This window comes from Amphiprion ocellaris, chromosome 14, assembly GCF_022539595.1.
Source record: "Amphiprion ocellaris isolate individual 3 ecotype Okinawa chromosome 14, ASM2253959v1, whole genome shotgun sequence".
NCBI classification, from domain to species: domain Eukaryota; kingdom Metazoa; phylum Chordata; class Actinopteri; family Pomacentridae; genus Amphiprion; species Amphiprion ocellaris.
In genome coordinates, this window is record NC_072779.1 from 8,428,645 (window position 1) to 8,441,210 (window position 12,566).

General features: G+C 40.9%; 3 protein-coding genes across 24 annotated transcripts in view; all 3 read right to left on the minus strand.

The window, feature by feature from the left end:
- ehbp1l1b (EH domain binding protein 1-like 1b) overlaps window positions 1–4,186 on the minus strand; it is a 32,882-nt gene extending 28,696 nt beyond the window's left edge. For 18 of the 22 annotated variants that reach the window (XM_055017503.1, XM_055017500.1, XM_055017502.1 and 15 more), the window contains exon 1: window positions 593–2,511. In XM_055017503.1, coding sequence (XP_054873478.1) covers window positions 593–696 — 104 coding nt within the window. In that variant the 5' untranslated portion in view covers window positions 697–2,511. Of the gene's footprint in view, window positions 1–592; window positions 2,512–3,714; window positions 3,756–4,047 lie in introns of those variants that run through there. The other 4 variants (XM_055017483.1, XM_055017484.1, XM_055017504.1 and 1 more) reach the window with 4 other exon arrangements.
- fam89b (family with sequence similarity 89 member B) lies at window positions 2,653–7,769 on the minus strand. Its single transcript, XM_023268534.3, has 2 exons — window positions 7,258–7,769; window positions 2,653–4,637 (listed from the first exon to the last, which is right to left on the minus strand). Exons 1-2 carry the CDS (start codon window positions 7,504–7,506, stop codon window positions 4,353–4,355), a joined length of 534 nt encoding a protein of 177 aa, XP_023124302.1. The 5' UTR covers window positions 7,507–7,769; the 3' UTR covers window positions 2,653–4,352.
- Window positions 7,770–8,167: 398 nt separating this feature from the next.
- On the minus strand, window positions 8,168–12,274 carry znrd2 (zinc ribbon domain containing 2). The gene is made up of 4 exons (XM_023268549.3): window positions 12,118–12,274; window positions 11,506–11,657; window positions 11,318–11,402; window positions 8,168–9,526 (listed from the first exon to the last, which is right to left on the minus strand). The coding sequence occupies exons 1-4, from the start codon at window positions 12,131–12,133 to the stop codon at window positions 9,090–9,092; spliced, it is 690 nt and encodes a 229-aa protein (XP_023124317.1). The 5' UTR covers window positions 12,134–12,274; the 3' UTR covers window positions 8,168–9,089.
- Window positions 12,275–12,566: the final 292 nt, after the last annotated feature.

Here is a 12,566-nt window from a genome sequence, read left to right on the forward strand (position 1 = left end):
GCTTCTCTGAATTGTGATAAGGTAAGTGAGTCTGCCTATAAAGATGAATTATTCAAAAGAAAATGTAAAACTGTAAATGCTGCTCACAGTGTCTTACAGGAACCTCGTTGGATTGCTTGTACTTATATCCATTTTAAAACTAAATAAGAAATCAAGCAACAAACCACGATTCTAACAATACCGAGTGTTGAGTATCTTGTTTGTATTGTAGTTTGCAGACAAAATGTCCCAAATGTGAGCTAGAAACCCACTTTGTCAGCTTATTACGGTGGTAAACGTTTTTTTTTTGTAGTGCTAAAACATTACTTTTAAATATAAATTATCTCTATGATGACAGTTTACTATCACTTCCAAACTCATCAATAGGCGGAGCCGGGAATCGAACCGGCGCCCACAGTCCAGCACATGTACACACATGAGGGACGCCCGTATCTCCGTCGGTGTAGCGGAAAAAGCCACAACATGAGAATGAACGTGGCCGTAATGGAGTCTTATTATTGTTAATAACACAATAAACAGAGCATCTGGAGGTTATTTACACATCAAACTGTAAAAATGGCATTTACACGGTAAACTTTAAAGCATTACTCACCATTTCTTGGTACACTCCAAAACAAGTTCCTGGTAAGACGCGACGAACTGAAACTTTGAAGCCTTTTTACCAACTCGCTGCAGTCTTTTCCAAACCGATGTCATGGCTTCTTCTTGGTAGAATAAAACCTAACAAACAAAGGAGAGCAATAAATCCTCGGCGCGACAATAATCCAGCTCCTTATAAGGTTTTCTTCTTCCTCTTCTGCTGCTTCTGGTGATGATGAAGAGGATGATGAACCGCACACAAGCTGCGACTTGCGCTCATTGGCAACAAACTGAATCACAAAAATGTACCGAAAAGTTCCAGCTGTAAAGAGATCAGGCGATTAAAACCAGCAGCAAAGAGGAACAGACTCCCTGTCTCCTCTCTGTCATTCACACAGGCTAGAAACGCCTGATATGAAGATTGAGTTCCAACCAAACAACTGCAGGAGCTCTCATTGACAACTTGTTTCTCTCTCTTCTTTCTCCTTTGGCACAAATCCACAGGGAAACAGCGCAGCTTACTCAAGCCTTGGGGTTGTTGTAATATGGTTCTGCTTCCTCTAGAGTCACCTCACCCTCCCTCTTTCCTTCAGAGTGAGACAGGATATGCAAAGAGTGTCCACTGGTGATGCAGCGGTATGCAAAGTCTTTTTTTCTCTCTCTCTCTTTTATCTCACTCTGAGGTAACAGTCATACCTGCAGACTTTGATCCTGAGTGTTTATGTGACAGGAACAACCTTATCTGTTTGCCACTTTAATCAGCTCTGCAGGAACAAGCCTGAAAATCCTGCAAGATCTTGTTAATTCAATTAATTCATAAAATTCACTTGTTAATTGGAGTTATGAGTGGAGTCATTTCCTGAGCTGCAGCTGCGTCATCCAGAAAAGTGTGCGTTTCATCCAGTAAACTGCAGAGGAATAGTTTCCATGCAGAGGGCCAAAGACTCCACTAAGAGAGAGAGAGAGAGAGAGAGAGAGAGAGAGAGAGAGAGAGAGAGAGAGAGAGAGAGAGAGAGAGAGAGAGAGAGAGAGAGAGAGAGAGAGAGAGAGAGAGAGAGAGTGTGTGTGTGTGTGTGTGTGTGTGTGTGTGTGTGTGTGTGTGTGTGTGTGTGTGTGTGTGTGTGTGTGTGTGTGTGTGTGTGTTTGAAGCTAGGTCAAGGCACTGGGATTTTCCTCAGTGAGAGCAGGAGTGTATTTTTAGGTGGGGGAGAGGGATGGATGGATGGACAGAGACAGCTGGGGTGGAGGAGTGTGGGGCGAACAACTCTCTCATGACTCAGAGTCGGTCTAATATTATGCTCTGGGTCCAGTATTCAGAGCTGCATTATTGCTCCTTCCACTCCCTGACCGAGCATTCAGCATGTTAACTGAGCCTATGTACAGGATGTATAGCTTCCTTTTTCCACCTTATTTCCTCTTAAACAAACCTGACCATTTTGCACCTACTGTAATGCCTTTGAGCCTCCATTCTTGTGTCCTTTATGGCATTTTGTTCTCACATTTGTTGTTTTTTGGGGGTGTTTCTTAGCTTTAAGATCTGATCTCATAAAGTCATTGTACTGCAGCTTCCACACTAACACCTTATTGTCCTTCCCTGCTGGCATCCACTGCACTGAGCAGTCTATTTATTATACTACTGTAAAACTGTTTACAGTGCCCACGGGATGTTATGTTAACAGTAATAATAAGGCCGAATGCCACCTGGAAAGGCAGAAACCGAGCAAAAAAAGATATAAACGAATGAAAAAAAACATTTGTTCATAGTTTCAAACTACAATAACATAGGTGCAATGGATGAGATAGAGCAAAACCAGACATGCACACGTTGAGTTCAACGTTTTCTAACAATATCCACAACATATGTCGATTATAAATAGAGAACAGCCTGGGACTTTCTTCTCAAACGTCACTCCACAGCAAATGTTTCCCCCCACGCTGCTGATTTCAACATAACTTCAGAGGAGGAGGCCTGCAGGACTGAAGGATTGGAGACAGTGTGTCCCCTGTTGGTCACATTTGGCAATATCATGTTTTGATTGCCGTTAATTCGACTGAAAGAATGCTGTACATACCTGTGGTTAACACTGTGGTTTTATTTTAACATTTAAATACAAAAGAGTCATTCACTTGCTTTCCCAAATGATTTGGCCACAAAGAAAACTGTCTGACAAGTGATTTGATCCAAGACTGTTTTCACTAGAGGGACTGTTTAACTTTATCTGTTGGAACAGAGTTTGATAGTCCTACTTGTACAGTTCTAAATGGTATATTTAAAGCACTGTGGCACTAGAAATGTGATAAAATGAATTAAATGATTAGAATAATACTGAATAATAGTATAATAATAAGCTGCTTTAGCTAAAATACTGAAATGGGAGTTAATGACAGATTAATGTGTGGATTCAAGAATTCAGAATAGAATGAAAAGCAGAATCCATTTAGGATTAACCCTTAAAACTGACAGAAAGGGATCATTTCCTATAATTTGCCATCTTTTCTCAGTTTTGTTATGACTGGAGCCTTAAGAGGAAGTCAAGTATTACAATGGTGAATACAAAATACTACAGTCAGTCAATTTTCTATACAACTAAAAACACAGATTTCCAATAAGGCTGCAAAAATGACTTTACTTTTTTTTTTTTTTTTTTTAATAAATGAAAAAATACACTAAACCTGAGACCAATCAGACCCGCTATTGAGGACACTGTGTGATATCTAAGAATCTAAGTGTGTGGCTAAAAGTTCCTAAATCAGTTGTATGGGACTATAGATCAATGGAAAATTAGGAATTCTTGTACAGTAAGATTTAACAGAAAAACATGTCATTTTCAAATAATTTCTTTTTCTTTTTGTGTTATAAAAATGTGCAGATTGTGTTGATAGAACACTAAGAATAAAGCCTATCAATTGACAGAATTCTTCAGTCAAAACAAAAAGTACTGAGTGGACGGAAAGATTGATCTACACACTTAGGAATCATCATGAAACCACAAACTGCTATCAGATGGATCAAAAACACAAACCTTATTACTGTAATTCTAAACTCCAGTATGCCTCCCAGCTCATTTTAAATCCCAGAGAAGCAGCAGGTTGTAGCATGTAGATGATATTGTAGCTGATAACATTTGATCTTACTTGTTTCTCTTGATTTTCTTCTCTTTAAGTTGGCCTCATTTCTGCTTCAACATACAAAAGACGTCAGGAGTTACACAGTGTTATTTAGTTTGAGCAGCAGAACGTAGAGCTGATTAACAGCCTGTATTACAGAACAGCTGACTGTATTTCATTTGCACCCAGTCAGATTAATGCACAGTGGTGACAATACTATAAAACAACTGTCTGGATTAAACCGTCACCATCTAAACCCCTGTGTAGACCAGAAACCCCTACTACTTTCCATTATCCGCAATCGTGTAGCATGCAAGGAGAAAACAAACTCTTATAACCTTGTATGTGTGTAAAACTCACCTAATCTGAAGCTGAATTCAAACCTGAACCAGACACGTGAAAACCTGTAAAAGTAAAATCAAAGGCCACATATGTAGGTGAGTATGTTACAAACGTCTCGGCTAGAAAACAACCGCATTAATGGAATGTCAGATAAAGTCATTCTGGGGTGAAGAAGTGTCTTTCTATCAAACAGGCACTGAATTTAAAGTTTTAAAAAAAATGAATGCTGATGAGATTAGAAACTGGACATCAGGACAAGAGATGGTATAAAACAAGTGTAAATGGGCCCTAAAGAAATGCAGCACATGTAGTCTGTATCTATATCAGGGAATATGAAAGGAGTCTTTGATCCACTGGTCCCTGGAGTTGCTGCTGGGTGAAGGCAGAGACGAGGACGAAGACGACGGAGGCTGTGAGAGAGCTCTTGTCTCCTCCTCGTCTTTCTCCTCTACGTCATCCTCCTCCTCCTCCTCCTCCTCCTCAGAGTATCCATTATCAGCGGTGAACGAGGCCTCGGACAGAAGCGAGGAGCCCTTGTAGTCCTGGATGGCCTCATGCAGAGACCACAGCTGGCAGAGCAGAGACATGTCAAGCTGACGCAGGCCGACCTGTTGGACACAATGGAAGAGTGTGAGGAGGACGTGGAAAACTCAGAAGAAATATACACCGATCAGCCATAACACTATGACCACTGACAGGCGAAGTGAACAACATCCATCATCTTGTTATAATGCAATGTTCTGCCGGTAAAACCTTGAGTCATGACATTCATGTGGATGTTTGAGATGTACCACCCACCTAAACATTGCAAGTCAAGCATCTTCAGGAGTGCTCAGGAGTGATCCAGGGAACACGACAGAATTAAGGTGTTCATTCGGGTTCTATACTCCCCAGATTCAAAACTTACTGAGCATCTGTGGGATGTAGCAGGATAAGTATGAACTAAGTAGGTGCCACCCTGCAACCCACAGGACCCACAGAATTCACTGCTGCCATAGGACATCCCCAGAGGTCCTGTGTCCACGCCCCACTGGGTCAGAGGAGCTTTAACAACATAAATGGGACCAACACAGTATTAGGCAGATGGTCATAATGTTACGCCTGATCGGTGTAAAGATGCTGACAGGAAATACAGCTTCAGTGATTCATCAAACAATTTATTAGTTGTCAACCGTTAAAATAATCACCACTTATTTGGATAACAGATTAATTGGTGGACATTTGAAGATGGTGTCTTGGGCTTTGGGAAAAAAAGCACAAGATGGGGAACCACCAGCTCCCAGCTTTGATCATGGACTACTTTACCAACTGACCACAGTATGTGAGGATAGAGGACAGTGAATCCCACAGACTTGCCTTCCTTTCTGGCTCTCTTCCTCTTCACCTTCTATACTGCAGACTTTATATACAACTTCAGCCAACTGTCACCTGATGACTCCCGATCATCAGCCTCACCACAGATGGGGATGAGAGTCTGACCCAGAGCTTTGTGGACTGGTGTAGCAGAACTGCCTCCATATCAATGCTGGGAAAACGAAAGGACTAATGGTGGACTTCCACACTCAACCGACACCAGTGAACATCCAGGAAATGGACAATGAGACAGTGACATCTTATAAGTACCCGGATGTTCAACAGGACTGGTCGGACAATATAAACACTCTCTACGAGAAAGAACAGAGTAGACTAAATGCTGAGGAGACTCGGGTCTTTTGGACAGCAGGGAGCACTCCTGACGAACAGCAGACAGGAAAAGACTAAACAAGCTGGTAAAGAAGGCCAGCTCTGTCCTGAGATTCCCCTTTGTTCCAGGGGAGGTGGTGAGAGACAAGAGGATGCTGGATGACAACATGTCCCACTTCCTGCTGGATGCTCTGACAGAGAAATCCTGCAGGGCTTTCCTTCCTACTGTGGTTGGACTCTACAACCAGCGCTGCTCCCAGGAGCCCACACAATGCAGAGACGGACATATTTCACTCTGGTGCAACATCAACACATTCGACCAGTACGTCATGACAATTTTGTATATTTTGTCTCAATTCTTAAGCGCTTGAATGCTGATTTATCATTCTGTAATTAGATTTATCACCGGTGATAGTTATAACACTCATCATTATGAACTGCTAAACGTGGATATAAACACTGGATTTATATATATTTATGAGGCTCTTACTGTCATCATTACTGTCCTTTAATGTGGGCCTTTACCAAACACGTTCAAATGACTGGATTACGTTGCAGGCGCTGCCTGTTTTTACTGAAAAATCCAGGTGCAACATGGAATGATTTGCAAAACAATCTAAAGTTTGGCTCATTTTTAATCTTTGGGCAAGTCAGGCTTTTCATTTCATCCTATTTAACAGACAGCTGCTCTTGTTTTAGCTGACTTGTTTGCTTTTAAAGCTTAAATGTACCGATTAAGGTTTTCATATTACTATTTTGCCCTTTTGATATTTTATTGTTATGGGAGTTTGTGTGTAAATATTTTTGAAAAATTTCTTACTTGGCTACATTGTTGGACGAATGAATAACTGAATGAATAACTGAATAAAAGAATTTTTAAAATTCTATATAAACTTTTTATTTTTTTTTTACATATGAATCAAATCGGTGCAATGTCAGTATTTCTTATATCAGTATTTCTGCTAATAGAAGAACCCGTGCAATACTAAAGATATGCAATATATATCCCATATATATATATATGTATATATGTATATGTATATATATATATGTATATATATATATATATGTATATATGTATATATATATATGTATATATGTATATATGTATATATGTATATATATATATATATATATATATATATGTATATATATATATATATATATATATATATATATATATATATATATATATATATATATATATCACACACACCACATCCAGAGGATATTATATGGATGTCCACATATGAAAGAATTAGTACCTGTGTACATATTAATCTATTTTGTACCAGATTTCCCTACACATTTGCGCCATCCCCTTAATTGCTGTAACACTACAAATTTCCCCACTCTGGCCTTAATAAAAGCTGATTTTATCTTATTTAACAGCAGTTTATTGGGAGAAATGTTAAGTAGGGACCAAACTATTGTGATTAATAGTTTCATTATGGTCACCACTATAAAAGTGATCTGGCTCCACCACTGCACACATATCCCAAAGAAACATGCTCTGACTGTAAATATAAGGAAAACGCAGCTCACCATCTCTTTCCGCAGCAGCGCCAGAGCAGCGTCCAGCCCGCCCGGTTTGTCGGGGCCCCTCGGTGCGTCTCCTCGGCTGATGTCGGCCTGGATTCGGGCTCTCTTGCTGTGCACCTTCTCGATGTCCCGCCACGACCCGCCGCTGGAGTTTAAGATGCCGATCAGGCCTTTGGGCAGCGGCGGGAGCCCCTCTGCAGACGAGACACCGCCCACCGAACGGTCCGCCGCGCTGCGCCAACTCCGGTCCATCAAGACGCGGCACCGCAGAGACGCAGCGATGAGTTTTTGCGCATGTAAAAAACTCTCAGGAAAAGCGGGATGACACGCAAATGCGCATCACACTGACTTGAGCATCGCCTATACGCGGTGTTTTCTCATCGCAGGACAGAGATCCGTCTTGAAAAAGGAAAGCAAACTGATCTGGATGTGATTGAACCGGAGGCTTCCGGGCTTTGTTTTCTTCTCTCCTTTGTGTTTCACTGACATCGTCCTGCTCCGCCCCGACGTGACCTCCCCACGTCGCGCCGCTGTCAAAACCGTCTCCGGCTGCTTCTATTTAACAGGATTACGGCTGAACTTTGATTACAGCTGATCTGGATTGACAACCTTATACCGCCATAATTAGATAGACTGATGAACTACAATACACATTTTAAACAAACTATAAATACATGCATCTAAATGCTGCAACGCAAGTGGAAATCCTATATTTGTGCAATAATTCTGCAGGGACAAAAGCGCATAAGCATGTCTGCATATCCAACTGTAATCCACCTTGAAAACAGAAATGCATTTTACTCGTTTATTGATACTTAAAATTGTACTCGCTTCCATAGATTTTTTTGTCAATTAACAAACTTCATGGCATTGCTCTTTGCGCCCTCTTGTGGAAAGAAACAAGCTGCAGATCTCCCGAAGAGGAAAAGCTTTATTCTGGCATATTATTAGAAAACTCTAACTACCTCGATCAACACTGAAGCTGGCTAATCTAACATGAAGTGCAGTCTATTGATGTACAATGCAGTTATTTTATTTTACTTTTAATGAACTGTAAGTCTGACTCCTGAGTGCTGCGCTGTCTCATCACTGAACCACATGACCGTCATGCATCGGATATATTTAACCTCGGCACACAGTTACTAACCTTTGCATCACCAGTAGGTCGGAGACAACGGAAATCTATGTGAAAGTCAGACTGAGCAGCAAATAGAAAATCCAGCTGTGTCTGTGAGTAAAGGCAGGGTCATATTTGTGGTCTGGTGTGTTTAACAGCATACTGACATGCTAGAAATTTCATTTTATGTCTTCTAGTTCAGCAGCATGTTCTCAGGTATGTGTGCACTGGAACTTTAGTTTTAGTTAAAATTAACAAAATTGCAACCCAGAGCCCTTTTTGGGATACAATCAGTTGGAGAAAAAAATCTTGTTTTTCCCAGGAGTGTGGATAAACCAGCACCAACCAGCTCCAACTATGGGTACATGTAAGCATTGCTTTCTTGTGGTAAAAAGATTAATTCTTATTTAAAAATTTAATAGCCTGATGGTTTGAAAATGTTGCAATTTTGTAATTCTAATTTACAAATTGACAAAAACATTAAAATGAACATGTAACATGATATTTCTGCGGGCTGTTTAACTACATTAACCCAGGGGTAACCTGTGCACTTTCTGCATTTTTATCGTTTTTCAAGTCCATTATCTGACCACTTTTGAATTCAGCTCTAAGCAAAGATTCAGACAAAGAGAGATGCTGAACCAGAGTCAGTATTCCAAGACGGAGGCAAGTAGAACCCGCGTTCCCATCACCCCATAGTTTCAGCTAGTCCGCTGTGTTACTGGCTGAGCTCCTTGAGGCTGCGCAGTGAGTTGGCACAGCTGGTGATGAGGCTGCAGAGCTGGATACTTGCCTCCAGGGAGGCTGCGCCCTGCAACTGGGTAGTGGCCCAGCGGAGTTTGGTGAGAACAGCTTCCTCAGCTTCTTGCAACACGGGCCGGAGGGCAGGGTTCTGTGGACAAACGGCGGGACGAGTGGGCGCCAGGGCTGTGGTGGAGGGAGCAGCTGGAGGAGGAGGGACGGCAGGTGGAGGCAGAAGGGCTCTTCCACCTGCAGCAGCCCCCTCACAGTGCTCTGGTCTGGGCTGAGGAACTGACACGCTTGGCTGACCGCTGGAAGGACCTCCATTGAGTTCAGGGGTCTGGGACGGCACAGGGGACTGGGCAGCAAGCTGCCTCTCTCTCACCTGGGACAACGCAGCCTGGGCATTCAGAGCTGAGAGGAGTGAGGAGAGGGAAACATTGGAACAAGAGCAAGAAACAGTACAAGGCCAAAGAAGCAGTGATGCAGAAAAAGAGAAGTAAACAAACGGAAAACTGCGAGGAGACACGCACAACAAGACAGTCGTTTTATTCCAGAGGGGTGTACTACGAGGTGAGATTAATGGGTTAGTGAGGTATGCTGAGCCTAAAGTCAGAGTTTGTAATATCACAAAGGTGGCTCTGTTTAAACCTGGCTACATCACAATGTTAACTGATGATGCACAGCTAACCTGTGACAGAGGAGGCCTTGTTTGGAACCTGGGATTAAATTGATTGTAAAATGCAGCACACTTTTACCAATTCTTTTTCAAAGAATCTCCATCGCTAACACAGAATCTACACTATATCTGAAACCCTCAAAGACCTAAATGTACCTACTGAGTATCATGGTTAAAAGTATAAAGTAGGGCTAGGACTTTAACGCATTAATTTTGATTAATTAATTACAGAAAACATAACACATTAAAAAGATAATGCATTTAATCACACCTTTCTCAGTTCCCTAATTTCTTGCACACAAGACTGAATTGAGCTTGTTGGGTGGAAAGTTTTCTTTTATAAATCTTCCCGATGGTAGTTTGGAAAAAAGCGTGGTTGTGTGCAAATTGTGCAACAAAGAGTTTTCTGATCACTACAGTACTTCAAGCCCACGGTATCACCTCAATGCAAAACATGTTGCTGTTAGCATCCAGAGCTAACATTAGCTACCACAGTCCTGGTACCGGTAAAAGGTGTAGCCATCCCATAATAGACCACTATAGAAGATACTGAAAGTGCTTGAGTTTACAAAAAGTCTTAAAATGTTGAATATAATCGCTACAATTGGACTTTGAGTTTGCAGTAACCTGTGAATATAGTAGACAGATGAAAAATGCAGATAAATAGAAATAAAACCTGAACATTTTTGTTTAAGTTTTTATTCCACCAAGGAGGTGGAGCCTTGGCGCAGTTACGTTGGTCTGCCTGTCTTTTAATAACTTCATTTTAAACTTCCAGTTCATAAAAAATATGTATTTTTCATAAATAAAATATTATATCCCTAAAAAAAGAAACATCAAAATTACACCATTCATCAGACCTAGAAACTATGAAAACAGAATAAATCTGTGGATTTTCAACTTTTTGAAGGTCCCAATTACTTATGCTTATGTTATGTGCCATACAGTGGGAAAACCTAACTAAATCCAGGCTTTAAATCATCAAAATCACTTTTTTCTATATGTTCAATTTTGAAATTTCATAAATTTTAAATTACAAACATGTATGTCTATTCATTGATTCATCTGTCATCCAAACCTTATTTGAATTGAAAAACTTTGCTTATTGTGTCAAATATTGCTATTTGACAAAAATGCAATTAATTACAAAGCCTGTAATTAATTAGACAAATTCTTTTAATCGCATCCCACCACTAGTATAAAGTTTCAAGTTTAAGAAGCTGCATCGAGTGGTAAAATATATGTAACTTCTAAGATTAACAATTGTCTAAGAGGAATGTGTCCATTTTTTGTGGAAGAAGGGATGCATGGCGCATTAAACGTCTCCTTTTATCAGAGCATGCAGAGCCTGGTGAAGAAAGCCTGGTTCAACAAACTACGCTGATAACCACCATTGTGACACATGTTATCTCTGATTGTGGTTTTAGGTTTTGTCAAGCCAACTTGCACAAAGAAAGCCTCGCATTATCAAACTTGCTCGTAGTACATCTCTCTGGGAGTTAACTAAGAGTGTGAGTTGTGTATACCAGGGTTGTCCTTGTCAATATCAGAGTCCAGCTCCTGACATGAGACACAGTAGTTTTTCTGCTGTCTGTCCTGAAGAAGAATAGTCTGGAAACACAAATCAACACACACGTTACACCACTCCACATTTTATATATTACTTAGGCACTGCTGTCCTCACAAACCCAACGAAACAACCCGCTCTACTCACCCCACACACATCGCAGCAGTCTCCCAGCATCTTGTATCCCTTCAGCAGGTAATCTCCCATCAGCTTGCTGATTTTGTCTTGTCGCTCCCTGCGAGCCTGGATCACCTTCATCTCCGCTTCTGATGGAGGCTCCCACTCAAAGTCCTCGTCATCTGAGAGTCAGTAACAAGGTGTTGACTTGATTTGACTGAACTGCCCCCACACAGACAAGCTAAAGAACTGTTACAAACACAAATTGAAGTGTAACACGACTTATGAACAGTACTTAGCATAGCTGTAACTCGTACGAGCATGTTGTCTGTCTCTGTTGCCGATTTAACTCCCTACAATTCACAATGCTTTTGCACTAATTTGATTTCTGCCAAGGTTGTGTTGTTTTGAGTATCACATCCGAAAGGCTCAGCTAGAAAATATTGACAAGCTAGCTAGCAAATCAACCGGGCTAACGACTAGCTAACGATATTTACAAGGTGGCGACGACATATCTCTGCAAAAACAAAATAACACACGAGAATGGTTGACTATACGTGCGCCTAATTTGTTATTTAACAGCAATACGTGTGAATATGAGCCGTAATAACGTTAACTTGCTTGTAACATAAGTTCACAAACCTCCATTCAAAGCCATGTTGCTTCAGGGCTACACGTTGTGCGTGATGACGTCAGAGCCGTCGAGCGTCGTCGTCTTTTTCTTCGTTTGTTAAAACTGAGTTGCTGCCCTCTGCTGTTAGGAGGTCCCTCCTGAGTTACTTGTGTTAATTCACGTCACTCATCTGTCCTTCCGAGAAAAGTTGTCTGAGCTGGAGTGATTGCAAGGGCTGCCAAATTAAGTAGCTATCATTTTTAAGATATACAGGAAATACATAACTACTACATTCTGAGATAATATAAATACAATATTAAGAGTAAGCTCATTATAATAGAATGTCATTTCCAGTTTCAGTGGAAAATAGAAAGGCTCGTCCATGTTGTTGACCAATTATTTTGCTCATGATGAAAAAACAAACACCATATGGACATGTTAAGAAGGTTAAAAACTTGATTTTCAATGGAGAAGGTCT

Excerpts from the sequence above, each read along its gene's own strand:
- fam89b (XM_023268534.3), bottom strand. The coding sequence starts at position 7,506 with ATGGACCGGAGTTGGCGCAGCGCGGCGGACCGTTCGGTGGGCGGTGTC. Across the intron at positions 4,638-7,257 it reads CGCTGCTGCGGAAAGAGATG|GTCGGCCTGCGTCAGCTTGA; the intron begins GTGAGCTGCGTT and ends TGTGTCCAACAG.
- znrd2 (XM_023268549.3), bottom strand. Across the intron at positions 11,403-11,505 it reads ACTGCTGCGATGTGTGTGGG|ACTATTCTTCTTCAGGACAG; the intron begins GTGAGTAGAGCG and ends TTGTGTTTCCAG. Across the intron at positions 9,527-11,317 it reads TATTGACAAGGACAACCCTG|CTCTGAATGCCCAGGCTGCG; the intron begins GTATACACAACT and ends CACTCCTCTCAG.